Source organism: Ascidiella aspersa, chromosome 1 (assembly GCF_963924565.1).
Source record: "Ascidiella aspersa chromosome 1, kaAscAspe10.2, whole genome shotgun sequence".
NCBI classification, from domain to species: Eukaryota; Metazoa; Chordata; class Ascidiacea; order Phlebobranchia; family Ascidiidae; genus Ascidiella; species Ascidiella aspersa.
This window is the reverse complement of record NC_139447.1, coordinates 32,549,517-32,576,275: the sequence shown is the minus strand read 5'-3', so window position 1 is coordinate 32,576,275 and position 26,759 is coordinate 32,549,517. Positions and strand designations below refer to the sequence as shown.

At 36.5% G+C, this 26,759-nt stretch overlaps 1 protein-coding gene across 1 annotated transcript; it reads left to right on the top strand.

Moving 5' to 3' along the window:
* Positions 1–113: 113 nt before the first annotated feature.
* LOC146169822 (uncharacterized) lies at positions 114–23,929 on the top strand. Its single transcript, XM_083387468.1, has 21 exons — positions 114–364; positions 501–535; positions 921–1,054; positions 1,480–1,575; positions 2,416–2,538; positions 2,932–3,060; positions 4,070–4,226; positions 4,502–4,603; positions 5,317–5,493; positions 7,736–7,815; positions 8,574–8,673; positions 9,135–9,241; positions 11,107–11,196; positions 11,548–11,603; positions 12,119–12,187; positions 12,698–12,768; positions 13,346–13,464; positions 14,978–15,098; positions 18,655–18,756; positions 19,276–19,368; positions 20,320–23,929. Exons 1-21 carry the CDS (start codon positions 204–206, stop codon positions 20,646–20,648), a joined length of 2,451 nt encoding a protein of 816 aa, XP_083243594.1. The 5' UTR covers positions 114–203; the 3' UTR covers positions 20,649–23,929.
* Positions 23,930–26,759: the final 2,830 nt, after the last annotated feature.

The following is a 26,759-nucleotide window of genomic DNA, read 5'->3' as shown; positions in this document are numbered from 1 at the left end:
TTGTGACTTTGTAAGTGTAATGCCTTTGGTTCTCTTATTTGTGCTGTGTAAGTTATCCTACACTGCCTCCTTTGTTGTTGGATTTAAACACTGCCATTTTTTTGCAGAATGCAGCTTAGGTAAGCTTACCATAATTTCACCTCTGTAGCAAGCCATTGAACCTTCCTTTGGTGTATTTTTGTATGATGCTACTGTGAACCATCATGGCCATTTTCACTACAATTCTTCAAAACTTTCTTCAAACCGTTTCCAGCACTCAAGGTGGCTACAGCAAGCTGGCTGACAATGAGTGGTTTCCTATTGCAAATGCTATTTTGGTTGGAGTGGCGCTTATTGTTATATACTTGCTGTACAGACAAGCCAAGTAAGTTGCTATATGTTTGTCCTTTACCTATGTTGTTTAGATTTATATGTGGTTCTGATCAGTGCCTTATTATCTCCTAATTAATTTATCTTCAAAACAGCCTTGTTTTATTACATATTTATTTTATTTTTCATAGACGTGAACAAAGAACAGAAAAGAAAGTAAAAGTTGGTAAGTTAAAGACTAACTCAGTTATTTATGGTATGTTTAATATTCTATGGTTAAACCAGAGATTCTCAAACTGCATCTTGCAATGCCCTTATGCGCTGTTTAATTTTCAAAAAGTGTCATACAATGGTTTTGCTTTGTACCTGAACTCTAGTGTGGTAGTAAAATGCATGCAATCATTATTTTATTAAACCTAACATGGGCATTCAAACTCATTATTACAAAAAATGTAGCATTTGGCTGTGATTTTTGGATACAAACAAATAAACAAGTTAATAAAAATTAGTAAATTTTCTGTTGCTGAGTGTATCGCAAGTTTTCCAAAGGCTTCTCAAGAAAATAAGTATTTTAAAATTTACTGACAAAAAAGCCAAACTTCCAATTTCAGATGATGAACCGGTTACTGATTTAGCCTGGGTGAACCAGATCTTCAGCTGGTTGTTTCTCAGTGCACAAGGCAACACACCAGTACTGGTCGAGGCCTGGCTGCAAGATTTAAACATTGCATTAGCCAGTCAGCAGGTTACAAATTATTATCAACATTTCAGCAACCCTTTGTTTGAAACTTTGTTATATGGCCGATAGTTTATGCTTAAGGATTAGAGGGTCTCTAAATGATTTCTCATACCAACTACCTGCAGTTATGAGCATGTGCACTGATTTGTAGTTTTATTATCTACTATAAATTAAACTGGCCAAGGTTGAAGCTGATTACTATCGTAATAACCCTGTTGTAATCTGTAATCCTATTTAATATATATATGAAGTAATGTAGGTTGGGATTAGCCCTGATTTTGTTGTTTGGTGTTTTATTAGGATAACACATCTTTGATTAATCTTAAAGAAACCTTCTAAGTACAGGGGTATTTTCTAGTCAGTTTTTATATATATATATATTGTTGCATGGAATTTTAGTTTATTCAAAAAATGTTTTAATGTATTTTCAGAATCGATTTGGAACTTTGATTTATGGTTTGCGTGAAGGAATCCATCCACCACTTATCAAATCCGTAAAGGACCTCAAGATAAGCAAAGACTATGTGGTAATGAAAAAGAAAAAAATGTTCTGTTTTAACATACTCATGATATTATTTACCTAAAAATAGGGAAAACCTTTCAAATGGTCTATAAAATGTATTTGCCTAAAATGAAAAAACATAATATTGTTTTAGTTAATTCTTAAATGTAATTTCACTTATACTTTTGTCAAACCCTTTGAATTTGATCATAAGGTATTTTTATAGAATAAATATTTGTAAGTTTGTTCAATACCCATTTTTGTATGTTATTCCAAAGGTTGGCACTTAAACTTGTCCTCATGCCTTATAGCAATCTAGGTAATACCTGTTGATATATTGCCCATTGTACTTGAGTTATATTCAATTTAGGCATTCATGTTTAACCGCCTTAAAAACCTATTTATGTTAACCTTGGCTGATGTATTTATTAGGTATAATGAATTAATTTACAATGAAAGTCACACAGGGATAATTTAGACCCACACACAATTTGTTAACAGGCATCTAGGCGTAATGTTTGTTATAGCACTTTATAAACTGCTATATGATATTGTCCCCCGAGGCTATAATTTTTACACCCATATCAAGGTTAAACACTTTTTGTGGGATAAGGCAACACAGTTTGATAATTTCAGATGGATAATAATTTAAATTAGTGTGAAAGAAAATCCAAATAACATTTCATTTTATTTACCTATATTTATTGAACTCTATGAGATTTTTTTTAATTTCATGAAAAACTATGTCATATTTTCATAGTAAATATCGGCCAAACCCGAAATATTAGTTATAATTTAACAGAAAAATGTTATGTATATTTATTTGGCTGACTTCGAGTATTTTAAAAAATACTTCCTTTCATAGGAGGGAAAGGTATTGCTTCAGACAAGTGATTTTGGGTTTTATGTCACCGTACAAGAAAACGAACAAGACAAGATTGTCGCCTCATCTAACTACTCTGCAATAGTTTCACAATTCCAATGTTGGGTAAGTGTTTGTTATAAATTAGGATAGGTTTATTGCAAAAATACTCCCTTCATGTTATGTAATGTGTGTGTGGTAAGACCAACATGAAACTGGGATTAAATTATCGCCTTGGTTACTTACCCAAGTCAACTGTTAAGTCAAATTATGCCAACCATAAAAATTATTAGTTTTTAATCGAGTTTTTTATTTAATATGTCCAAATTTGTGTAAAGATATTGTGTTGAAATTAAGAAATTGTAGTGTTGTTATATAAACGTTGCCTATGTGACCCTTTTTCATTTAGAAGTAGTAGTTTTGGTTAAGCCAAGTGGCTTGAGAAACTGTTCATTTAGTAAAATTACACTCAAAACTATCACATGACGAACTAACAGTTTACCTTTGCAACAATTTCAGTTTTCGATGTCGCTGTCACTTCGAAGTGGCAACTATGTTCTGCAGCTCACACCAGACGAGAAAAGGCCGATCTTCTCGTTTGTAATGAAGCCTCTTACCAAACAGACCCTTGCTTCTACTGCCCCAGAGGTACACTTTTAATACGCTATCTTTTTCAGTTTAACTCAAGTTTTTAGATTTAACAGTGTCTTGATGTCGGCAATTGTTTAAAGTGGTTAACTTCGAGTTTATGTAGTTTCAGTGTACTGCATTGACAATAGATTTTTGTTTCCTGCACATTGAAATTCAGCCTATATTGTAGAGCGCTTTCTGCGAAGAACGATTGTCTTGGTTTCACCCTTGTGATTTTTCTTTGTTATCCTTATATACGCAGTTTAAGTGCGGCGACATGCACTGCATACAACAATCGTTCATTGATTTTATGAAGAGCTGTTATTATCCATCTAAGTAGGCTATAAGGAAAGTCGTTTGATAAGATTTGCGCTCTCTGCGTGCTTTCAAGTCTAACTGCACCGCCAAGCATCGTTTGTGGCTTATAACTCCATAATAAACTACAGCAGAAACTTGAGATGCCCGACACTTCACATTTTACTCCGATCCCGATGCACGATATTTTGTACAGAAAGTACCGCGGTCCGATTCGATACGACATGACGTCATTACTGTTCTCAAACAGTCAAATTAATTGCAATTAAAACGTTTAAAGGTAATTTTTTACAGACTATTTGGCCCTCATTTGTTTTAGCGCTAAGAAGCTTATTGTTTTTTGATAAATTTCCCTTCAAGGAAGAAATCGCTGCATTTCATCGCAAATCATAGCAGAAATTCGCAATAACGACTGGGTGTCGGATCGGCACCGTTACAACCCTAGTATTGGCCTGCAGGGGTTTTTTTAAGGTTTGGTTTGGGTGACCGCTAAGTAGTTTTACCGCAAGTGTTTCATTTAAATACCAAAAAGTTGCAAGTCCAAAATTTGGGAAACCGCTGGAGAAATTTGGGGGACCGTTTCGGTCTCCCAAAACACCTTAAAAAAAACACTGTTGGCCTGTATTCAAGCATAGGTTCCGTTCCGATATTATCCAACATCACTAGCAGGAAGGATCGGTTTAAAAAAATGCTGAGTTTTTCGCAACCCTAGGTTATAGCCGAAGCGCTGAAGTCTTCGATTCTGCGAACCACCTACTACGCCAACATCACCACTTGGTGTCCCTACAGAGATAGTTGTCATGACGACAGCGAGTTCGAGGACGTCGAGGAGCAAAGTTGCTTTGGAAGCGACGACGAAGTGGCAAAGGGTATCTTAAAGTTTTTATCGTTTAAAAGTCGGCCGTAAGAGTCGGTTACTAGCATGAAGTATAGTTCTTGGTATGGTTAAAAAATATTTAATTAAACTAAAGTCAAGGAATATTTCGACGAACTATCATTTGCCGGATTTATTTTTTATTTAAGTCCAGAAGAATTCTATATCGTTCTAGACGTTTTTTATTCTCAGAATTATATTTGTTGTATTTTTTCAATAATGCAATAAGTACAATAAAAATAGATTTTTTATATAAAAAATTCTCGGTAGACCCGAAGCCCCGCACAACTGAACGAAGCTACAGCGATGGTCTGATAATTGACGTCCCTCCATCTTTCAGCAGAATGCAGAGGGAATGCATCAGCAATAGCGGTAAGAATGAAAATGATTGTGATAAAGTCCATAAAACTGGTTAAAATTAATAGATAGTTATTTATCTTGATTGATCGCTGTGTCTAGGTTAAATAGCGCTTAATAAAATAAAGAAAAATATTTATGATATATTTCAACGTAATAAAAAAACTTTTAGCCTCGTTATAAAATACTCTATTTCAGTTAATGACAATAAATTCGTTTAAAAATAAAATTGACTAAAATTTAAATGTTCTGGGGTTACGTTTGACATTTATTTGCAAAGATTTGTGTTACACAAGAACATCGATTTTCCCTCCAGACTTTTAGATTTTTTCTAAATTTTTTTCACCCAGTTGTAATTAAAACGCGGTTAAGCGCAACAAAAATCGATACTTCTACTAAAAACGAACAATTATAATCACCATTTCGTTTAATTTTTTGCCGAAACAAACTCGTGCCCAAAAAACCCTGAAACATTTAAAGTCGAACGAACAATATCCCATATTATCGTTTTTTTTTTATTTAATGATCTGAAGTTACGATATACATAAGAGCATTTCAATTTTCTCCACAAATTTCTAATCAAAATGCGGGTTAAGGACAACAAAAGCAGAATTTCTACATATTACTTAAAAACGAACGATTGAAAACGACCATTTTGTTGTTGCAAAAATACCCCTTGAAATTCAAAGTCGACTAATATGCCTTAATATATATTTTTTTTAATCTAGTGCCAGGCAGCCGCTCGTCCACTCCTCTTTCCTCCAGCAATCGCCTCAAGGACTTTGAGAGCTCCTCTAAGGTGCTCAGCGGGAGCCTAGGATCGCTGAGCAGCATCACCAGGACTCCATCTGGAAGAGGACCCGCCAAACCAATCCGTGTCCGGGAAAAAAGGCTCCTGGTTAAAGGTAAGATCTCATGGCTTGTGGAGTTTGTCGCCTTGCTGAGTTTTTTCGTCCGACTGTGGATCTGTCTGTTTCCTACATTATTGACTCCACCAGCAAAAAGTGTCTTTATTAGGTTTGGGAGCTGATGTTCGATGGCAATTCTGGTATGTGAAAACGAGTTTATACGATTGGACACTTGGTCTTGATCATTATTAGGGATTTGTGATACTTTCGCGGCCCTATTCCATAACAAAATACGTCATTACCCATGACTATGGTTAAAAGCAATAAACCATCCTACTATCGGACGGTACCGATGCTATCAAATGGCATCGGGTATCAAAATAAAATAAGGAATTTTAATAATAACGCATTGGCTTAGTCCAATGGATTCATATCTTAATTTGAATGCATTACAAATCCAAACAAAACCGTGATGCATAAGATCTAAGTTGTATAGTAAGATTATTGCTGTGCACTTACAAGGAATTAACAGCAACTGCTGTAAGGACAAGTACAATGTCAAGGCACCATGTGTTCAGTGACCTTTAATCGAAGGCAATATAATGCTTACAATTAAATTAGTCATAAAACACTTACATTGAAAAGGTTACAGGTAGTGAAACAGTCCCAGGGCATTGCTACCGGCCTGTTGCTAAAAGAATATAAAGGCATGTCAGCTAGTAGTAGCAAATCGGATATTTAACATATTTAGGCAACAGCCTATTTAACAGCTAAATTTGTAATATTATCCGGTCAGTTTGGCTCATTTGCGCGGCGACCGCAATAATAAACTAAAGTATAACACGAAGCTTTGGCGCCCAATTCTTTTTCACCGAACTTTTTGCAAGCTCAAAGTAAACAAAAACAAATAATACAATAGCACAGTAAAGTTCGATTCTTGTTAAACAAGCCTTATCTTTGTATTGCTTTACCAGCTATAAATTTTGGAAAAAATTTGCCAAAAATTATGTTTAGTAACAAGATGCATTTACAAAGAAGGAAAAAACAAACAATGACCAATTGGCCAGTATAGCGATATTTAAATCAAATCCTATACCGTAGATTTTTGTACTATAGGTATTGGCTTTGAATTTTAGCTTTCATATTGGATATATATTTATTTTAAATAATGTGTCCAACAACATTAACTGCTTTAAAACTTGTCTGATTTCACGTTAAAACTGAAAAAAAGTGAAACTACATGTAGCATTTGATTTGTCGTTGATTCGAGCTCTAAGTGACATTGTTTACATAATATTTAAAATCAAAGCAAGGTAAGCACCAGACGCATCCTTAGAGACGTCAACAGACGCATTTGTTGCATCATTTATAGATCTGCGCGCCAAAGGGTCTTAAAGCGCACATCAAATCGATACAACATCGCGCAAAGCGCCTTTGGTATTTCCGCCCAAGACCACATAGTGTAGGGATCGGCAATAATTTTTAAAAGCGGGCCGCATAAGAAACAGTTAATGTCTTGGCGGGCGGGCTAAACAATGTCAAAAACACATACTACAACGTGTGATTCCTTTTAAAAGAAACTTTAAATTTAAATTTAAATAGGTGATGATGATCCACAAGGGTAATGTATTCAATAAAATATTCTAAAATTAAGAAAAATATGTTAAGGCCTGTTTTTGCCTAAAAAGTTTTTTTTTTAAATAAGCCGCGGGCCGGATTATATTGCTAGGCGCACGGCAAAAAAAAGTCCCCGCGGGCCGTGGTTTGCCCAGGACACTAACATAGTGCACGGCAAAATTTTAGACGCGGGCACGTTTATTTTATTTAGGCGCCGTTTCTAATTCGATGTTCGACGGTTTTACCGAAGCTCTTGTTGTTGCGGTTTTAATGCCAACCAAACGGTCATTACTTGGCCAAAGCTAAGCATCTCTGGAGTACTGTTGTGTACGTCAAGACGCAAGCACACCATTGTTCTTGCCTATATGTTACACTCTGTTTTGAATTTTTATCTAAGCCTGAGGATATTATACATGAAAGAATTCGTTGGTCGCTGGATGATTTTTTTTTACTTTTACCACCTTTTTTGCCTGTTCCTAATTTTGCTCCCCAACTCTAATTATTTTGTGAATTTTCCTAATTACGATATAAATGTGGCCAATATTACCTGTTTTTAGAAAACAATATATTGCAAAATTAGTAAGGTAAAAAAACGGGAATGTAACTCGTGGTTCTCGGGTAATCCCGATTTTCTAAACCTTATTGAAATTAATTGTTTTAATAACTGCTTAATACTTTTCAGTGCTGAAGCTGGAGACACCATCTGCGCCCAGCGAGAGTCTGGTTTGTCACGTTGCTCTCAACCTGCCAAAGCAATCCCGGGTAAATTGAACTAATGTTTTTGAATATCTGTTTAAAATTTTTTTTATCTATTTATCTGTTTTTTTGGGTTTTTTTCACGGTTGTTTTAATAGCCATATTTAGGTCTTCTAAAAGGAAAAATTTTACTTAACTCAGCTAAACCAAAGATGAAATATTGTTTTTTTAGCTTGCGGGACACTAAAAAATAGAAAAGCATTGCGGCACATTTTCTACAAAATAATATTATTTAATATAATGGCTTTTAACACACGATAAGGCAATTGGTAAATACTATGATGTTATCAATTACAAAAAAGTTCGGCGGCACACCTGAAAGTATTTGAAGGACACACAGTTTGAGGATGGATGTTTTGGGACGTTTAAAGTCGTGAAATTTCCAGAAAATAGAAAAAGTTATTATTTTTTAATCAGCAAAACACGGCGATAAGATGATCAATCAGCCAATCTTGTTTAACACATGAAGCAAACTTAGGCCACGGAAATTCACTCAAAAGAGTAAGCAAAAGATGATAAGCCTTACTTGCCTCAAAAGACTTGCTAGCTTACACGTCGATTTATTATTGCACGATGCAGCGTAACAATCGCAATTTGGTGCAAGCTTTGTGACGTCACAACCGGTCACCCGCTAATACGCACGTGTTCCGTTCCTGGTTTATTGCAAACTAAGATAAAATTTATCTAGATTTGGACAGTTTTTGAATTGTTTACCTGATTGTGTTATGCAACTGAAATAAACAACCCCGTCGACCTTTTTTCAGGAGTCAACCCTGGCAAGGTCACAGGATATGCCGATGACCTTCGACCTCGGTTCAAGGTCATCCCAGATGGACGTCAATGTCACTTCGTTTGCTAAGACAGGTAAACTCAGTTATTTCGTCACGCTTTATTATAAATGATCTGAAACAATAGCAATGCGTTTAAGAACTGTTTTTTTTTCAAATAAATGTGTAGAGAAATGTAGAACTTTTTGAAAAAGTAATAGACGTATTTATCCGTTTAACACAATATTTCAAACATTTTTAAAACTGAAATAACCTTTAAATTGTCTAATTGAGCGTTGAGGGCAACTTTTTGTTAGTTGTTGGGGAACTTTGTCCACTTAGCCATAGTTCATTCAAGTCTCGTTAATTCGACATAGTAGTGGTCCGCTATTGTTATTAAACGCGGTTAAAATAAAACAAATTTTATTCATTTTTTTACAATTAGGTTCCTGTCGACTTCTTAACTATAACGTCTACCTCGACCCAAGCGACCGCTACATTGCACATCTGCCGCGTTGCTTAGCCTTAGGAAATATACATATATTTTCAATTTTTTAGTTGGAAGCGGCGTGATTTTTCTGGACACGATCGACTTGGAGAAGTCTTCGCAGACGAGCCTTTCTTTGCAAAAGGACGGCAAGTCAGTCGGAAGCATGGTCGTGGAGGTAGAAGCCTGCCATTTTTTTCTAAACTTTGGCCTTTGGTAACTGACCACTAGGATATTTTATAAACTCAGTCTTTCTACCATAATTTGTAAATTAGCTTTGGCTTACTAAACCACCTAAAAAAAAATCAAAGTATGCCTCTGTGATTTTTTTAAAACACTTCAAAAATCACCGCCAATGGGTGTTTTTGTTAATTCCATATTCGAGTTGTAGTAGTGAAAAATCTTTTCTAGTGTTTTGCAGATAACTAATTTAAAAAGTAGTGAACCATGGCGAAATTTATAAGTTTTTAAACCAAAAATACTTTTTGCGAAATCTAGCTGTCTGTACTTTCTTAAGAAGGATAGAAGTGGCGGAATATTGGCTTGCATACACCAGGCTATACCTTCTGAGTAGCCTGTTCTGTTAATCTAACCTTCTTAGTGAAAGATTTGGATCCAATCTCACCGTCTTTGATCTGATTAATTTGCGGACGGATTTAGGGATTTATCTCGTGTGAAAATCTCAAATAATAACTTGAGGCGCTTCACGCGCTTAATTTAAAGCTATCGACTGTACTTTGTCGAATCGGCATTTCAGGGATTGCATTTATGGGATCACATTATCCGGTGTTTATCGAATTTTACTTAAACGACGTTAAACTGCAATCTAAATCGATCAGAATTATATTCCTAATTATCTAATGGCTATATCTTTGGTATGATTACTATTTTTGAATGGCTTTCCCAGTATTTTCCCTTTATCTTTCTGTGTTGCGTATTGCCATCAGACAACCAGACTCAAAGGTTAACGAACGATTTGCTGTCAAGCCTTAAACCGCAATAACAGTTCTTGGCTGGGGCGGGCGAATCAATGAACGATCGTGTGCTCTTAATGGGTCCGTGTTTTTCCCTTTTGTTGTTTGAAAGTTGGCGTAAACACGTCTTTTGCCGGGACTTTCCCTTTTTTGCGGAAGTGCGATGTACTGTGGTCGATAAATCCCGTACTTGTTGTTTGTGCACTAACTGTTCAAGTTTACTGTAGATTGTAAAGACAACCGTTTCATCATTGCCTAAAAAAGCTAGATACTTTTTTACCTCGAAATAAGACCTGATTGCTTAAAAAGCTTTTGTGACCAGTATTACACCTTACCAGTCCACCCTATGTACATTTTCTCTATATATAGAAAACGCGAATGGAACTTCGATCTATTTTCTAGGGATGTACAGAATAAAATGTCGGACCCCTAGGACTGTAATTCTGAGGTATCTCAATCCTATTCTGCCGTTAATATCGGGTAATTGAAGCCGCTATAATTCCTTCGTTTTACTTCGAAAGGGTTGCGCCTACTTGTACAATGCACGAGTCACAAGTGTGAACAAAGGCCTGTCGCTGGAGCGAAACATTAAGAGTGAGTAAGTTGCATTCGGAACGCACTATTCTAGAAAAACCTTGGATTCTATTTGAACATTCCAACTCATAACAAGATGCATTTGGGTTGATTTCATAGGTTTGGGTTCACCAAAGATCTAGTCTTGCGGTTGTAACACGCAATTGATCGTGGCAGTTTAAGGCCAGTTAAGTTTTGTATGAATAACAATAAACAAAGGTTACCAACAGTAATATTCAGCAAAACATAAATAGAAAACCTAAACTTACACAGCAACAGAACAGAAGTAGCTGTTAACACTGATAAAGTCACGTCTGAAATAAAGGACGTACAAAACAAGTTTCTGCTCGAGGCAAAGCGCGCCACTTGGAAGTGTTTAATAAAAGAAAACACCGAAAGTTGAACTCTACGCATTCGACACAAACAGATGTATATTGTAGCCTGTTCGGGTTCATATACGAAACCGCAAGTTGGAAACCAGATTTTCGTTTTTTAGTTCTCAGTGATGGAGAACTACAACGGCAGCAAGTCCAACTCGCTCAAGCGGAACAGCGTCTCCACCATGGAAGGCTCGTCTCTCGTCCAGGTAAAAAACGATTTTCTTAACAAAAAAGGGGTTTCCAACATTTTTTTGTTTTGCGGTCCACTTATCGATTAAATTGTCGTCCACTTCAAATTTTTCCCTTTTTTAAATTAAAAACCCGTTCCCCTCGTAAATTCAATATAGATTCTTCTCCAAAAATGGCGCCCAACGATATAAGCGTTCCACAACTAACGTGAAGGCAAAGCGTCTTCTCCACCTTTTACCTTTCTTAAAATCAGACCCTGATGTAGCTCGGCGGTTGGCCATAAATGGCGCCTAACGCACGAAGCGTTCCATAGCTAACGTTGAGACGAATCGTATTACCAGCGACGATCGTTGTTTTTTCCTCGACAGGAACTCTTCTCAACCCCTCAAGGCAAGCTCCAAGGCAAAGCGGCGCCAGACACGAGGTAAAGGGATTGTGTGCTTTTTTAAATGATAAATCTAAAATCTTGTTTGGCTTTTAGAGTTAGGCTACGCGTAAAATGTAGATTTTTTTGAAAGCAAAATCACCTTTGTCACATAGTAGAACAGTGGTGTTAACCTTTTTCCTTGCTGCACTCCTAAATCCCCAAAGAATTCTCGCGACGCACCCCCCTTCTAGAATTGCTTAAATAACAAAATCATTGTAATTTTATTTTTATACAATTATCTGTTAACACAGTAACACAATACCAAAATGTGAGTTAGTTTTACATGTAACTAAGCAAAAAAATAAATTACAGTAATACGTTTTTCGTGTCTGATTCAGCATACCCGCACCCCTGGTTAAGAAACCCTGTATAGTAGAAGCATATGTGCTCTACTAGGATTCCCGCAGAGCTCAAAATATGTCGCAGTATTTCAAACCCTGTAGGCGTATATAGCCCAAGCAAGTGGCCAAGCAAAAAAAAGGTAGAAACGACTTAAAGGCGTTTATTTTTAGCGGCGAAAAAGAGAAGACAGGAGATGCGACCAAGGTGACGACAGTTACAACCGCAAGGAGCGTGAAAAAGTGGGTTATAAGAGTGTTTTTTTACGTCTCCAGTTCGCCTTGCTAAGTCAGTTCAACTTTTTAAGCATTTTTTTTTCTAAACTATATCAAATAATAACTCAAGCGCACAAGATTCGGAAATTTTGCGGATTTTAAATTCAACCAAAGCTTTAAAAAGTTAACCAAATTCAACCTTAGCTTATTTAGTATTCGAATACGATTTTAAATTCCAAAGGCGTCAATGTGCGTCATCTATTTATTTAATATATGTATTTATTCGCAAAAAAATGTTGAAATCCATTATATTTCATGGCAAGATATAGACGTTAATCCAATCAATAAATTTATATGTATGATTTATTTCGTTCAAATTCAATTTTAATGCTAAGAAGCGTTTACAACTTAAAAAAAATTACTTTAAATTCCAAATCTACACCCAAAGCATTATATCAATAGTGTTTAACATAGAGTGCAATTTGCAATGCTCCAACAACTTGTGCTATTGTAATAATTACTTGGTGTTAATTGCAGATCGCCTTCCCGACCTTCGAAGCTGGATGACGTCAAAACTGCCGTAACGGAACCCGAGAAGAAAAATATCGGTGAGAAGTCGCCCTGCCTCGAATACCTCGACTTTCTGTATCCAAGCTTCAGCACCCGCGTATACCTATGTTTTTACAAGGGTCGAATAGGGCTTTTTCGTAATTTATCTGTTGACAGCATTAAATCAGGACTTGTCTTGATAATTTGCCACTGGTGGAATGCGATTTTTACAAAAATGTTATATCGCAGATGTCTCAATTTTTTATGTTTCCTTGAAATATAAAATTCCGAACACTAATGAAACGCCCGGCACTGCAATTAAGTTTATTGTTGCTTCATTTATGAGTCCAACTGAACACGCAAGTTAAAACACATGTTTTTTTCTAAAAGGAGTTACGCCATTGCAGCAAGCAAGTAGGTCATACGTGGTCAGAAAATGTTTAAAAAACAGTGATGACGTTGCACTGAATATGTGATAATGGAAATCACCTTGACCCTTGCAAGATAAATGTCGACCTTAGTTCCTGGTCACTAACACTAATAGTGTCTGGCCTAAATTGGTAGCCTTGCTAGAGTATTCTGCTGTAACCAGTGACGAGGTATTTTTTCACTAACCTTAACTTTTTCGTTCTACAGATGAAGTGACGTTCAGTCCCAAGTCGGTGGCCGAAGCCGCTTTACAGGATCTCTCATCTCGAGGCAAGACTGGGATGGCCAAGAAGACGCGGATTGTCATTACGTCAATAGAGAAGGAGGTAAACTTCCCCGGCCCGTTGTTGCTGTTGTATAATGAAAGTTTTATCTGGAAGTTGTTTGTTTTGGCCTCACACTGCGTTTAGTTTTCCTTATTTTAATCGGCTTCGTTTTTGCTATTTACATAATCTTTTGACTTATTTAACCAACATGTCATACTTCGTTAATTGTTTTGGGTAAAAAAAATTGGGGCTTTAAAGCGTTTAAAGTTCTGATTCCCTTTAAAGTTTTGATTCCCTAAAGCCACGAGAAAGTATCCGGGGGTCTGCGCAACATATTTTTAATATATTGACATCGACAGATACGTTATTTTAGCCGAAGCACACTCTTCTCATTGAGACTTAATGATATCTATAATATTCGATGACTGGTGTAGTTAAGTTGTTCGTAGTACTGACTTGAATGTTGGAGCCATGACGTGCAGTGTTTTTTAGACAAAATTCTTGTTTGAAAATTATTCGAGAATGCAAAAGTGGTCCGCCAGATAAAACAGCTTGGGAACCACTGTTTTAAAGGTTATCTTTTGGAAGAAAAGTCAGCTCAAAAGCAAGACGTGGCTTATTGGTTTGAACTTACAGAAATATAGCTGCGTCGAAACCCTTTTTCCAAAAAAGTGGATTCTTCTTGATAGACCCCAGCAAAGTGTTTCCGCGTATTCAATCCGTCCCTATTGTCTCAATTGTCAAAAAACGGTCCACCCCTAATGGGCAATAGTCTTACGTTTTTCGGACAGATGCGTTGCAGTATTGTTGTTTGTTATCTCATTGGCATAACTGTTCAATAATAAAAAAAATCGACAAACAAGACACATTTTTGTGTTACTTTTGCCATCATACCCGCCATTTAAAGTAAACTTCTTCAAAAGGCAATACTAGCGGGTTTCACTCGCATACGTGACACAAAACAGAAAAGACAAAAAAAGATCTTATTTACTCTCAAAACGGCTAAACAAAATGCTTTGACACAATATTTTACAATATTTTAGCCGCCACGTGTACCATCAAAACCAAAGCAAGAAAATCTCACCAAGTTTGGCGTATGTCGACCCAAATATGTCGACCCAAACGTTCTCGGTACAGGGTTGCCTGAAAGTTTAAATCTTTAAATGTCGATCATTTAATTTGGTCTTTAAAAAACCCTTTGTTTTTCCAAATCTTTAAATATTGAATTTGTTTTATGTGTTTAATGGCTGTGTAGTAAAACAATTTTTTAAACTATTTGTCGTTGTGTTGACCATAGTATTTATATTGTTTTATTTTCGAATTATACTAAAAACATGTTGAGTGAACCATTTTTGTTTTTTTGAAATCCTAAGAATTTTCTTTGAAAAGTTTTTGAATGTCTTTGAATTAATCCGATAAATCGTGCGACAATCCAGCACGACATTATGACCACCTCAACCGTAAACTGAAAAACTAAATAAGACAATATAAACATGTTTGACTGACTCATGTTTTGAGCGACAACTGTTTAGCCAACATCTTTCATTCGCATACGAGCATATGTTTAACGCAGGATGCCGATCTAACCAGCAATGGTGACATGTCTTCGTCGAGCTCCGAGCATCTCCAACCTTCGACCAGCGAAGAGGTGGCTGCGTTCACCGCATCCGGAAGCAGCCCGGAGAAAGAAAAGCGTAAGTTTTTCCACTGCTACCGTATCATCATTTTCCTGTTTTTTTTTTAGTTTGGTTTTAACCCTGGAATAAACTAAGAAGTTTCATATAGGTCAATAGAAAATAGTCGCAAACTGCAACAAACTCAAATGTATTTTTGCTAGGTTAGAAAGCCAAATTTACTCTAGGCTTAAAATTCTCAGTGATACGCACATTGTTAAAATTTACCTCTCAAATAAAAAATCGCTGATTTGAATCGCAAATCATGGCTGAAATACCTATACTAAGTATTTCCCAGTATTCTGTTTCGAACAAAAACTCGAAACATTGTTAGATACAGAGCAGAAAATCCGCTGTCGCAAAAAACATAATATTTACATATTAACACATAGATTGTCAGGTGTGTGTTAAAGTTTATCAATAAACGTATTATATAAAAAATATATATAAATTAAACGCTAGTCTGTGTATTCCGGCATCACTTTTAAACGAGTTTTTGTAAGGAACGATAACTTTTTAATAGTGTTTTTATTTTAACTTTGTGTTGCGTTATGACGTGACAATGGGCTATTGATCCTCGGTAATCCCAACACGAGTAATTGCTCATTAAAAACATATCGATTGACTTTTGATTGGAAGATAAGGAACAGATGTAATGCGCTCTCAAGGGAAATACAGGGCACAATTACTAAGATTTATATGTGGGGATCTGATCACGTCTGAAAAATGTCACGACCGCGCATAGGACAGCGACTTAACATAACCTTAAAAACAAAGACATTAAGCCTGTTTATATGCACCTTTCGCGGGCAGATTAGATTAAGGTTCAATCCGGATTGAAAAGTAATCCGTTCCAGCGTCGTAATTACATGGCGCGAAATTCAAGCCAGCTTGAGTGTACAAACTGCACTGATATGCATTATTACGTAATATTCTAGTAAACCTCTGACGCACAACCGATTTTTCGGCTTAGGCAACTCCCTGCGGTAGCAATCTATTGCTGCTTGTTCGTTTTTATAAACCTAAAATTGAAAAAAAACAAGAATTACTTGAGTTTGGTTTGCCGATTGAGTTTGGTTTGCCGAAGTATGTTTTTGACTGTATAGTGCTTCAGTTTACCTGGCACACAGAATATTAGTGCAGGAAAGTTAAGCTTATGTGTGCTGGTAAACGCTATATACAAGGCAAAGTGTTCAAAGGAAGGTGAGGGATGTACCAAATATGACTAATGAAAACTGTATTTGGCGCTTGCCTAAAATCCTACCACAGCGATGAGACAATTATTAAAGCAATGTGCAATATTTGGGTGAGGGTGGGCCAAGTATTACTATTTAAACCTAACCAAACCCGCATCCTTTGTAGATTCTAGACCAGCCCCTCTGTCACAAATTAGTATTTAACGAGTGTATGTAATATTCTTTTCTTATGCGCTAAACTTGTTGTTTTGTTTACGACTAGCCGTTCGTGTTACGTCATAATGACACAAAAGTGGCGTGATGTTTACTGCGTTAAAGCAGGTCATTCTACATTAAACGATTTCGGCTGGATTGAAAACCACTCCTTTTGACCGATTAAGAAACGAGAGAACTTAATTCATTACAGCACCAAAACGAGAGAGAATGAATTAACGAAACAGATTCGAATCCGGCTTAAACGTGCATATAAACGGGCTTATTGTTGGCAATTAAGCATATGTTTAAAGTAAGGTAATCTGATTGCACTATATATAAAGACAAATAGTATATAAATGTTGATGAGAATCACTAACGTATTGGACGCATCTTGTCTTAATAAGCTTTCGCACAACCGTGCTTCATCAGGTGAAAGTAGAACATATTTTTTTAATTTTATGCTTTTCAATTTCTATTCATATAGTACCCCCTGATTATCCTATTTAGAATTATACAAATAGGCCATTCACAAAATATGTTTACAGCAATGCTCTTTAAACGCCTATTGTATTGTATACCCAGTTGTATTATGGATAAAAGCTAGGGTAAACGTTTGACAAAATGTATACAATAGGGTTGTTCAAAAAAACACTTTTTTGTCAAATTTCAGTGGGGACCCCCTGGAATTGTTAGCTTGCGTAAAAAAAACCCCACAAACCAAATCTGAACACGTTTGGTTCAGTATTGACCGTGCTACGTCAATTTGAAAATTCAGATTTGGGCTAAAATTTTGAAAAAAATTAATTGTCCCCCCCCCTAAAAATTTTTTTTTTCTTTTTTTTTTTTTGCATTGCTTTGCAATTGAATAGCCATAAATAAACCTGTTTTGCAGTAAAAAAGTGAGTAGTCATGGTACAAATGTCTCATTTCAACAATATTTGTTAGGCTGTTATGTATGAAAAATGGCTTAAAATTTTAAAATAAAGTAGATGCAGCAATCATGACATCAAATTAATATAATAGTGCATTTAGTCTTCACACAATTATATCAATTACTTATCTAAAGTTCAAAAAATGTGCTAAAAAGCCATTTTTCGTACAAAACAGCCTAACAACTGTTTACTGCAAAACAGGTTTATTTATAGCTATTCAATTGCAAAGCAATGCAAAAAAAAAAGAAAAAAAAAATTTTATGGGAAGAACAATTAATTTTTTTCAAAATTTTAGCCCAAATCTGAATTTTCAAATTGACGTAGCACGGTCAATACTGAACCAAACGTGTTCAGATTTGGTTTGTGGGTTTTTTTTACGCAAGCTAACAATTCCAGGGGTCCCCACTGAAATTTGACAAAAAAGTGTTTTTTTGAACAACCCTAGTATACAAATTCGATCATAATGGGGTTGCATGTTAAAACTGTAACAAAATATCTTTTTTATATTGGCTTTTTTTTTTGAATGCTTTGAATACGGCATGGAGAAAGCGAATTTTTCATCGGTAGCATGTTGTGTTTTACCGCCGGTTTTGTTCGGTATAGTTTACAACTGTACGTAACTGTTTTATAAGACCAGTACATGTAAAGCACTGCTTCACTATCTTACACTGCTTGCGGCGTCGCGTTAAGAAGAAACGAAATTGCTACACACTTTAACCATTAAATAACAGTTCATTGCAATTGCCCTAACTGTACAGCAGTGGTTCTGAAACTTTTTAAGCTTGCGGCAGAGTATAATCGCAGCACACATTTAAAATAAACCATTAGTCATTCCATAGCAATCCCATACAACTATAACACACGCTTATCACACGGAAAGGAACCACGCAGGTAAGCGCTATAATATTTCAACAAACTATAACTGATAGAACGGATTCTTGTCTCGCATGCTTGCTAGTAAGCCTATGTGCAATACCGATAAAAAAATAGGCGCAACACTTTACAATCTCTCGAGACCGCGGCACACAGTTTGAAAACCACTGCTATACAACAAGGTTATAGGTAAATAACATTTTAATATCAGTTATCTATTTAATAGAGTACTTATCTGGATACCTTACTATTTATTACTAATTCGAATAGGTATTTTTAAACTTTACCAATTTTTCGCGGCACACTTATCAATTTCTGGAGGCACTTTGATATTCCGAAACTTTAAAAACCACCTAAATAATCCTCTCTACCGCCTTCTAGCGGAACGCCGCAACTCGGACGCGGCTCCTTCGACACGCTTCACTTCCGACGCTTCTGATTCGCCCGTGTCGTTCCGCCACAGCGCCCACCTGCGGCCGGAAGGTTTGTCGTTTTTTTTTTAGTTTGCATCGAATTTGCAAAACTGTTACCTTGCTATTCTTTCCTATTCTTTTATGTCGTTTGCACGAAAGAGCTTTGAAAAAACGTAATTTTGCCGTGATTTCGGAGATTTTTTATGTTGTTTTGTAAAACTAAACCGTATTTAATTTAAAATATTTGTTTTGTTTTATTAATCATGGTCATTGGTCATTCCAAAACCCAACATGTAAATTAGAGTCTTATGTAACAAAGGAGAGATATCCAATATTATCCATGTTTTACTTTTGACAGAAGTTTGTTTTATTTTCAATATTTTTTATCAATGTCCCAAAAACAACAATCTATAACATTTTATATACTCTTCTAATAAACACTAATCGAATCAAAAGCCTCTGGTACTATTTTTTTAACAACTAAACATTATAAGATACACCTTTTTGCTTTTACCTTATTCTCACTTATCAGAGCTAAAAAAAACACTTTATTCTATTTATCTTCTAAACTTAATATCCTTACCAACAGCAAAAGTGCGACGCACCAGAAGCTTGATCTTCGGTAAGAAGAAGAAAAAGTATCCGGATGTTCGCAGTTCCCTCGTCATCGACAATGGACAGGGTAAGAGAAAAAGTTTTGGGGTTTAAATCCTATGCAACTTAACACGAACAGATTTCAAAAATAACAAAGTTATGTAAAATCTAACTATATTACAACGCTACAACTGCTTACTGCTCGAGGTGAAAACACACCACGAAGAACAAACCATTAGCAAAACCATATGAACTAAAACATTGTAAACAACCCTACATTTTTTATTAAATGGTTGGGCTTTGCTTGGTTGTAATGTATACCGGAGCTATTTAAGGTTTGTTCGAGATAGACTGCTTTGTTATTTAAAAAAAAGTAACATTAGCATTTCATCCGGACAGTTTGAGAATAGTGACTACAGAGTTTAACTAAACTCCAGGCTTCTGTGCAAGTAGGATTTACTGTTTTGTCGTCGCTGTTAAACACAATAATTGTAAACCTTCAAACTTTGGCTTTTCACGACCGTCGTACTTTGGCCATGTTACTGATGAACAGTTCACCAGCAGTTCTTAACATAACAACATTTTGTTCCCGATAAAAAAGCGGTCATATCAATTTTTACAGACCAAACGAAACCAAAACGAGCAAGCCAGACCAACTCAGCTCGTCACAAAATTTCGCAATATTTTTTTCACGTGCTAATATTTACCTAACTGTTTGGAATGAATCATAAAAGGCCCGCTTACACTACAGCTGCTCTGACCTGAGCTGGGCGTGAAATTGCGTTTGTACTATTAACAAGGCAAAATCTCTTTCACGTTTCGATGGCAGTCAAGCAAAGCGTGAAAATCGCTCCAAACTTTTTTTTAGCTGCATGGGTCTTGAGTTTAGCAAAGCGTGAAACGCTCGCCACAATAAAAATTAAATGCAAATTACGCTTTGCTCAGCTCAGCGCAGCTGTAATGTAAACGGGCCTTAATGCACACTTACGACTGCACAACAACGTGTAAATGCCAAGTTTATAAATCCCATTGTTCCCAGGCGATGCCGCCGCCTCCCTCCAGCTTCCAAACTCCACAACAGAAGGAGTAGGATCGGGATCAGGAGGTGGAATGAAGAAGAAGAGCACAAGCATGAGCAAGCTCTTCGGCGGCTTCGGAAGCGCCAAGTCCAAGCAAAAGAAGAAGCTAAAACAGCAGCAGAAAGACCAGGAACAAGACGACCAAAGCCTCGAGGTGGTGCTAGAGAACGGCAGTCGGGCGTCCGGGGATTCCCCGAACCTGGCCTCGGCGGCCAAGCCCCGACGGGCCACGAGCTTCCGGCGCCTGGTCGGCCGCAAGGACAAGGCCTCGTCGCCCAAGCAGAGCTGATCTATCTGCGGGCTCTTAATGCGCTGAGTGCTATTTTTTTGAGCTGCCTTTATAGAGCTGTAGCTTTTGTTCCTCTTAAATGCTGAATACGATAGGTTGATGGTTTGGTAAACCTCGTGGTACTGAACCAGAGGCGGTATCTCTTATATAGGTGTAATTATTAATCATGTGGCTAAACAACCCTACAATCACCCAATATTTGGCTTCAAAATAACCTTCAAATATGTAAACAAGGCTATACGTTTTGCTTTCAGTGATAAAGGATAGTTTTTCGTATCATTACCAAATTACCTCTTAAAACTTTTATAAGACCTCTTTCGGAATGCTTACCACAGTTTAAGAATCACTGGTGTAACTTAATTACCCTATCAAACTACATTTATTTTCGGCATTTTTCTGCATCCTTATTTTTAGTTTTTTTTTTGTTAACCCTTGGGTACTTCGCGCAAACACTCTACGGTTTATCTACTTTTTAATGAAATCTGTATCTTACGTGCTACCACCGTGCTAATAGTTGTAGGTACTGTGCAGGGATGGCCATGCAATCACTAACGTGCATGTTTAGATTCAAAGCACTCCATAATTGACTCTAAATTTAATATTTCTGTCAATTCTAGTTTAAAGGATGACGAACTGTGAAGAAGATTATTGTTGCAATTAACACTCGTATAGAGCGAAAACAGATTTAACACCCCAGGTTAATTTAAATCCAAAATAATACATTTTTAGTTAATGTTCCATTTGTCACTTTACACCCTTGTAAAATTGAAAAAATAACCGACAGAATGCGACAATACCTAAGAGCTTTGATATCGACATTTTCTTTATGCAGCTCGTTTAGTCCTGTTAAATCTGCTATCTTAGATTGATGTTTAATCTAATTGCTTTCCCTTGCTTGTGTCTACAGACCCCACTGTTTTTGTCAAGTAAACCTCGCAATTGATTGAGACGCGCAACGCACTTTGGGAATGTTTTAAAAAACTAAAAACGCGCACTGATACATCGAAGAGCTTGGCGTAACCCAATTTATAAATTAACAACATAAATTAGTTTAGTAAAAAATAAAAATACCATTTCTCCTATCATGACATCTTCATCTTCTAAAAGTACAAAATACCAACAAGTTTAAAAAAACGTTTCGTAAAACTTTAAAACCTTTTTTTTTTTTGTATGCTAATTGTTACAGAGCACAAAATGCCATTATACATGAAAATACCTTTTTTACTAACTGGTTCAATGTGGTACGATGTTCACAATACAACGAATCCCGCTTAACAATACAAAATAACCTAATGTCGAACCTGCGAATGCCAAAACCAAATGTGAGTGTAATTAAAAAGACAAAATTTGTACTCGCCGTTAAGAAATCACTGTTATTTACCGCTTATGTCAATACACTGCGCAACCGCAGAAAAATGCAAACCGTGCTGTTTCCGTCAACATAATTTCGCCATATGTCAACCTACTTTGTTTTGCAAATTAGCTTGATACGTTCACTTCACGTTTGGATTTTTTCTGCTCCCTTTAATTTGCATTGTTTTCTTCCAAAAAACCTCTAACCGTGTTATGTTATGGAGTATAGAAGTACATCCTATATATAAACTGTTGCTACCAGGTATAATAATGTAAATCAAAAAACAGCTTCTTTGGTAATTTAATTAAAATTTAAAATTGAATTAAAATTGCCACAGGAGCTGTTTTTTTGATTTTTTGTACATCTTATATGTGACACTTTTGCTGTTCAGACACCGAAACGAAAGTCCTTATTGCTGTAAGCTTGCTTACCAAATAGGCCTGATATAAGACTGCACAAATAACCCTTAGCTTGATATTTCTTCGCTATACATTCAGTTTTCATTTGCACAACTGAATAAAACCTCTGGTACTGCACAAGCGCATAATAGTCGTCATTCCGTTACAAAAGAGGTCGGCAAATCTTTTTTTACACCAACGTTTTAAATAAAATAAAATAAATGTACGGCAATTGGGTGACCCACAACTATCATAATAAAACTGAAATAGTAAAAAATAGCTCGCAGCCCAGTAAAAATTGGCAAAGGCCCGCAGTTTGTTATAATGTAGTCCCCGCGCGAGATATATTTAAAATAGCAAAGTAATTTTTTTGTATATTACACTTTGCAAACCACTAATTTTTTTAATCAATTACACCTTCTAAAGTAATTTTAAGCCCATTACACTCCAAACATACCAAAATAGAAAAACGCTTTTTACAAAGTGCAAAAATCCTTGCATATAGCCCACTGTATGATTGCTTGTTTATTTCACATTGTATCTTTGCGTGGTAACTTGTTTTTTTACAAAGAACCGCCATGTTTCATCGCTGTCTGAACGAACGTTTTCGACCCAGCAAATATACCAGTTCTCAAACATGATTTAGCCTTGCGTTGACACCGCTGGATTACGTTATTAGTTATTTGGGAAAACGCTAGAGTTTGATATGCGACGGATTCCCAGCCGCATTCAACTGTAGCTTTGCATCAAAGTTTGATTTAAAACCTCGTAGCACCGAAAAAAACTATACAATGTTTGTATATCGTGCTCCATGCTCTGTTGTATATCGTCCTTCCATGTTAGTAGGCGTTTTAGGTTTGGTTGGTAACTCTGTACAACCCAAGCATAAAAACCGCAGGGCTTATGGTCAACGCTTTAATCAAGTTCGCTTTAATAGCTGAGCAAAGGGTTTAATCTCATTTCTTTCGAAATCGCTGTTTCGCTGTTCCCTATCCGAATTTTGTGATATGCATGTTCATTGTGTAGTGTAGAAATTGTATATGTTTTGGCGCCACAAATCTTATTCTAATCTATGATTTAGCCAAAATGCAAGTTTTGTATAACATGTTTTAGTCGTCTTATCAACATGGAAACATATAAATTAGAAATCCGCTTACTTTACCAAGCTGCTTTGTTTCAAGTGATTTTTTGTTACTTATATATAAGAGTGCAACGGATTTTTACTTAAAAAATCTTAATTAAATACTATTACCGAAAGACATAAATCTCAAATAACAGCCATATAAAATAAATGTCGCAACTGTTGCGTATATAGTTTTCCTATTTTTTTATCAAAAAACGCCTCCAATTGCAGAGAGCGAGGTAATTCCTGTTGTATCCAACATTGGGCAACTGTGCTGTAGTTTTTGGTAATTTGCGTCGATAATTTCTGTTCTCAAGTGTGCGTTCTTGTGTAATATAGCGCCTCCTACTACTTTTTCTCGCCTCTTTTTTTCCATTATTAGCGAAGCCGTCAACAATAAACGTCATCCGCCTGAAATCTGTTTGGTGTTTTTGTGATTTCCTTGTCTCTGATTTGTGCCGGGTGCTTTCCGTTAAAATATACCTGAATAATTAGCTAAATAAATCGTAATGGCGTGAATTTGCTTGGCATGAATTCACCTTATTGGTCAGATTTCAATTTACCTTGTAGAAAAATAACATAGTTTTGCCTAAAAATTAACTCTTAGTGGATTTTAACCATTTAAGTTTGAGAACCGGCATCTGAACTAAAATTATTTTCCATGTTGTTTGACGGTTGAAAGTTTCAATTTATTATACGCATCTATAAGAATAAAACGTGTTAATTGATAATACTTTATTACGGCTCGCCGAGACCGTTCTGAGCTTGGGTCTGGCCAGAAACCAGAAAAAGGTTGCCCATCCCTGATTCAAAATTTCAAGCACTTGTGATGCTAATTATCCGGTTAGGCTCATCAACCCCATGAAGAGATGACTTTCTCACAACCCCGGTTTGGCAAAACATGTATTTCAATAACGATAGCGTGTCTGCAGTCAAGATGTTTTTCGAAAGGCTAACAATAGCGATCAGGTGAGAATGGCCGATCCTAGAACCGTGACGTATAAATAATTTAGGCCTAAACCGACCTCTTTTGTCGCGTATCTTTTGTGGTGTAAACGTGACCATAATGTGGTCGTTACACAATTCACGCAAAAATAGACCCCGGGGGTATATTTGAAGTTTGCTACTCGCTAAATCAATCACATGCCATTGTGGTCTGTATGGTCTTAAAAGCCCAGGTTAAAAACTTCAGGAGGCTAAATATCTAACGGGTCTAACTGATTGAAAGAGACTAGAAGGAAAACAAAGCTGCTGTAAAAAAACGAAAAAAACGTTTTGCAGGTAAACAGGTAGGACAAAACGAAAAATCGATTAAAGATTGCCGAAATAATAGCATTTCTGGGCATTGAGTATTTTAATTCGCAGTCGATAATCGACCGAGGCAAAAACACGCGCAGTGCATACGGTGCTAAATAAGCTACGGTTATAAAGTATAGAGGTCTAGTCAAGAACACCTGTAAACTTTCATTTGTTCAGGGCTTCGAAATTAGCCTTCCACGAAAAAGGTTTTTACAATTATGTTTCAGTTATATACTAGTCTGTTTTTCGAAGTTAACAAACACTGGTGAAAGCTCATGGAAAACATCGCCACCTCGTTGCTGGGAAGAATAGACCGCGATGTGAACGGCTCACTTTGTGGAATGCCAGGATTTTGCAGCGACAAGGCGTACAACGCTTGTTTCTCAACTGCCTTGAAAGACTGCGAGGAGTGCAGGTTAGGCCTAAAATTTAAATATTTTCCCATCACGTTTACTTGTGAAGTCTGGAAGGCCAGCGTTTATTAGGAAGTTATAGTTTTTAGTGGTGCTTATTAAGTATCCGCCAACTGTTTTTAATGCATTCATAGGACAGATTATTATATGTGTGTTAAATAAGAACGCCCGATAGTTTTCTATCGGAGCTGTTACCAAACTCCCTTATATCTATATTGGTCTGATGTTAATCGGATAAATGCAACACATCAGACATTCCTAGAATCGCTGTGAAAAAGTCAATTGATCCTATGCCCAGTGTCACATTAAGGCACTCTCGCAATGCTTGTTAATTAACGCTTTTCCTCTTTTTAACCTGGCGACAGCACCAGAAAATTTTTTGTTTTGATTTTGTATGATCCATCTGTCTTTTTATTTATTGAGCGGTACAATCCTTATACTCCTGTAAATAGATGTATCCAGACTGGGTTAGCGAAAATTAAAAAAATGACCTTTGATGTGACGAAGTCAATGTGGCAAGAAAATGTGGCGTCAATCATAGTCAATATATTTCTTAGAATTTTTTTAGAGAAATTTGGGATATATTGCATATAGACTTTATTCTAGAATAGATGCTGGTATACAATCCGTGAATAAAAATTAAGTCAAATATTTACAAAAACGTTTTTTTAAACGACCTATTTCTGTGCATCGATTTACAGTCCAGTCGGCGGTTACTTTGTTCTCTCGGTGGCCATACTTTTGTCTGCTGCCATCACCTTCGGTAACTTGCTGGTGATAGCCACTGTATGCGTCAGTTCAACGGAGGAGCGGAAGAAATACGGCTTCATTAAGGCTTCCTTGGCCTTCGCCGACCTCATTTCAGGTAGGTGTGTCGCCTTAGCAAAAATGGTAGGCCTACCTTGGGACAGCACAAAGTGGTATACATTTGGATGCGACGACTACAATATAGGGGTACAATACGAGTAAATACGAGTACAAATTCGACAAAACGAGTATAATACGAGTCCTCGGACACAGGAAGAGTATCGAGTAATTTAAAAATCACCACCGAGTTCCAACGACTTTTATATTCTTAAAAAAATAAATAAAAAATAAAAATACCCCCCCCCCCCACCCCCCCACATTAAAATTATTTTGCCTATTTTAACAACGTAAGTTAAATACAAAAAACTACCTCTGTAACCTAAACGACATGTTTTTTTCTTTTGCGACACAATCAATGACATCTTTGTAATGTGAATATTGTAATTTTTACGTCTCAAACCAAAAATAAGAAAAAAAAAACTACTACGTCATTTTAAGGGCTCTACGGCGCCGCAGTGATAGTTCCAAAGATTCACTGGACGCTTCAAGTAACAGCCGAAGAGCTCAGCAACAAACAGCTCGAACTTGAAAACTCTCCAGCGGCGTCCGTGGGTTCGGCTTTCTTCATTCTCTGCTTCGTCGCCTCCATTGACCACCTTTGTATGCTCAGCGTGCAACGGTTTGTGGCCATCCGTTGGCCGTTCTGGTACCGGAAGA

Coding starts and splice junctions, on each gene's coding strand:
- LOC146169822 (XM_083387468.1), top strand. CDS start 204: ATGGCCATTTTCACTACAATTCTTCAAAACTTTCTTCAAACCGTTTCC. Junction 4,604..5,316: donor GGAATGCATCAGCAATAGCG/GTAAGAATGAAA, acceptor TTTTTAATCTAG/TGCCAGGCAGCCGCTCGTCC. Junction 19,369..20,319: donor CGTCATCGACAATGGACAGG/GTAAGAGAAAAA, acceptor CATTGTTCCCAG/GCGATGCCGCCGCCTCCCTC.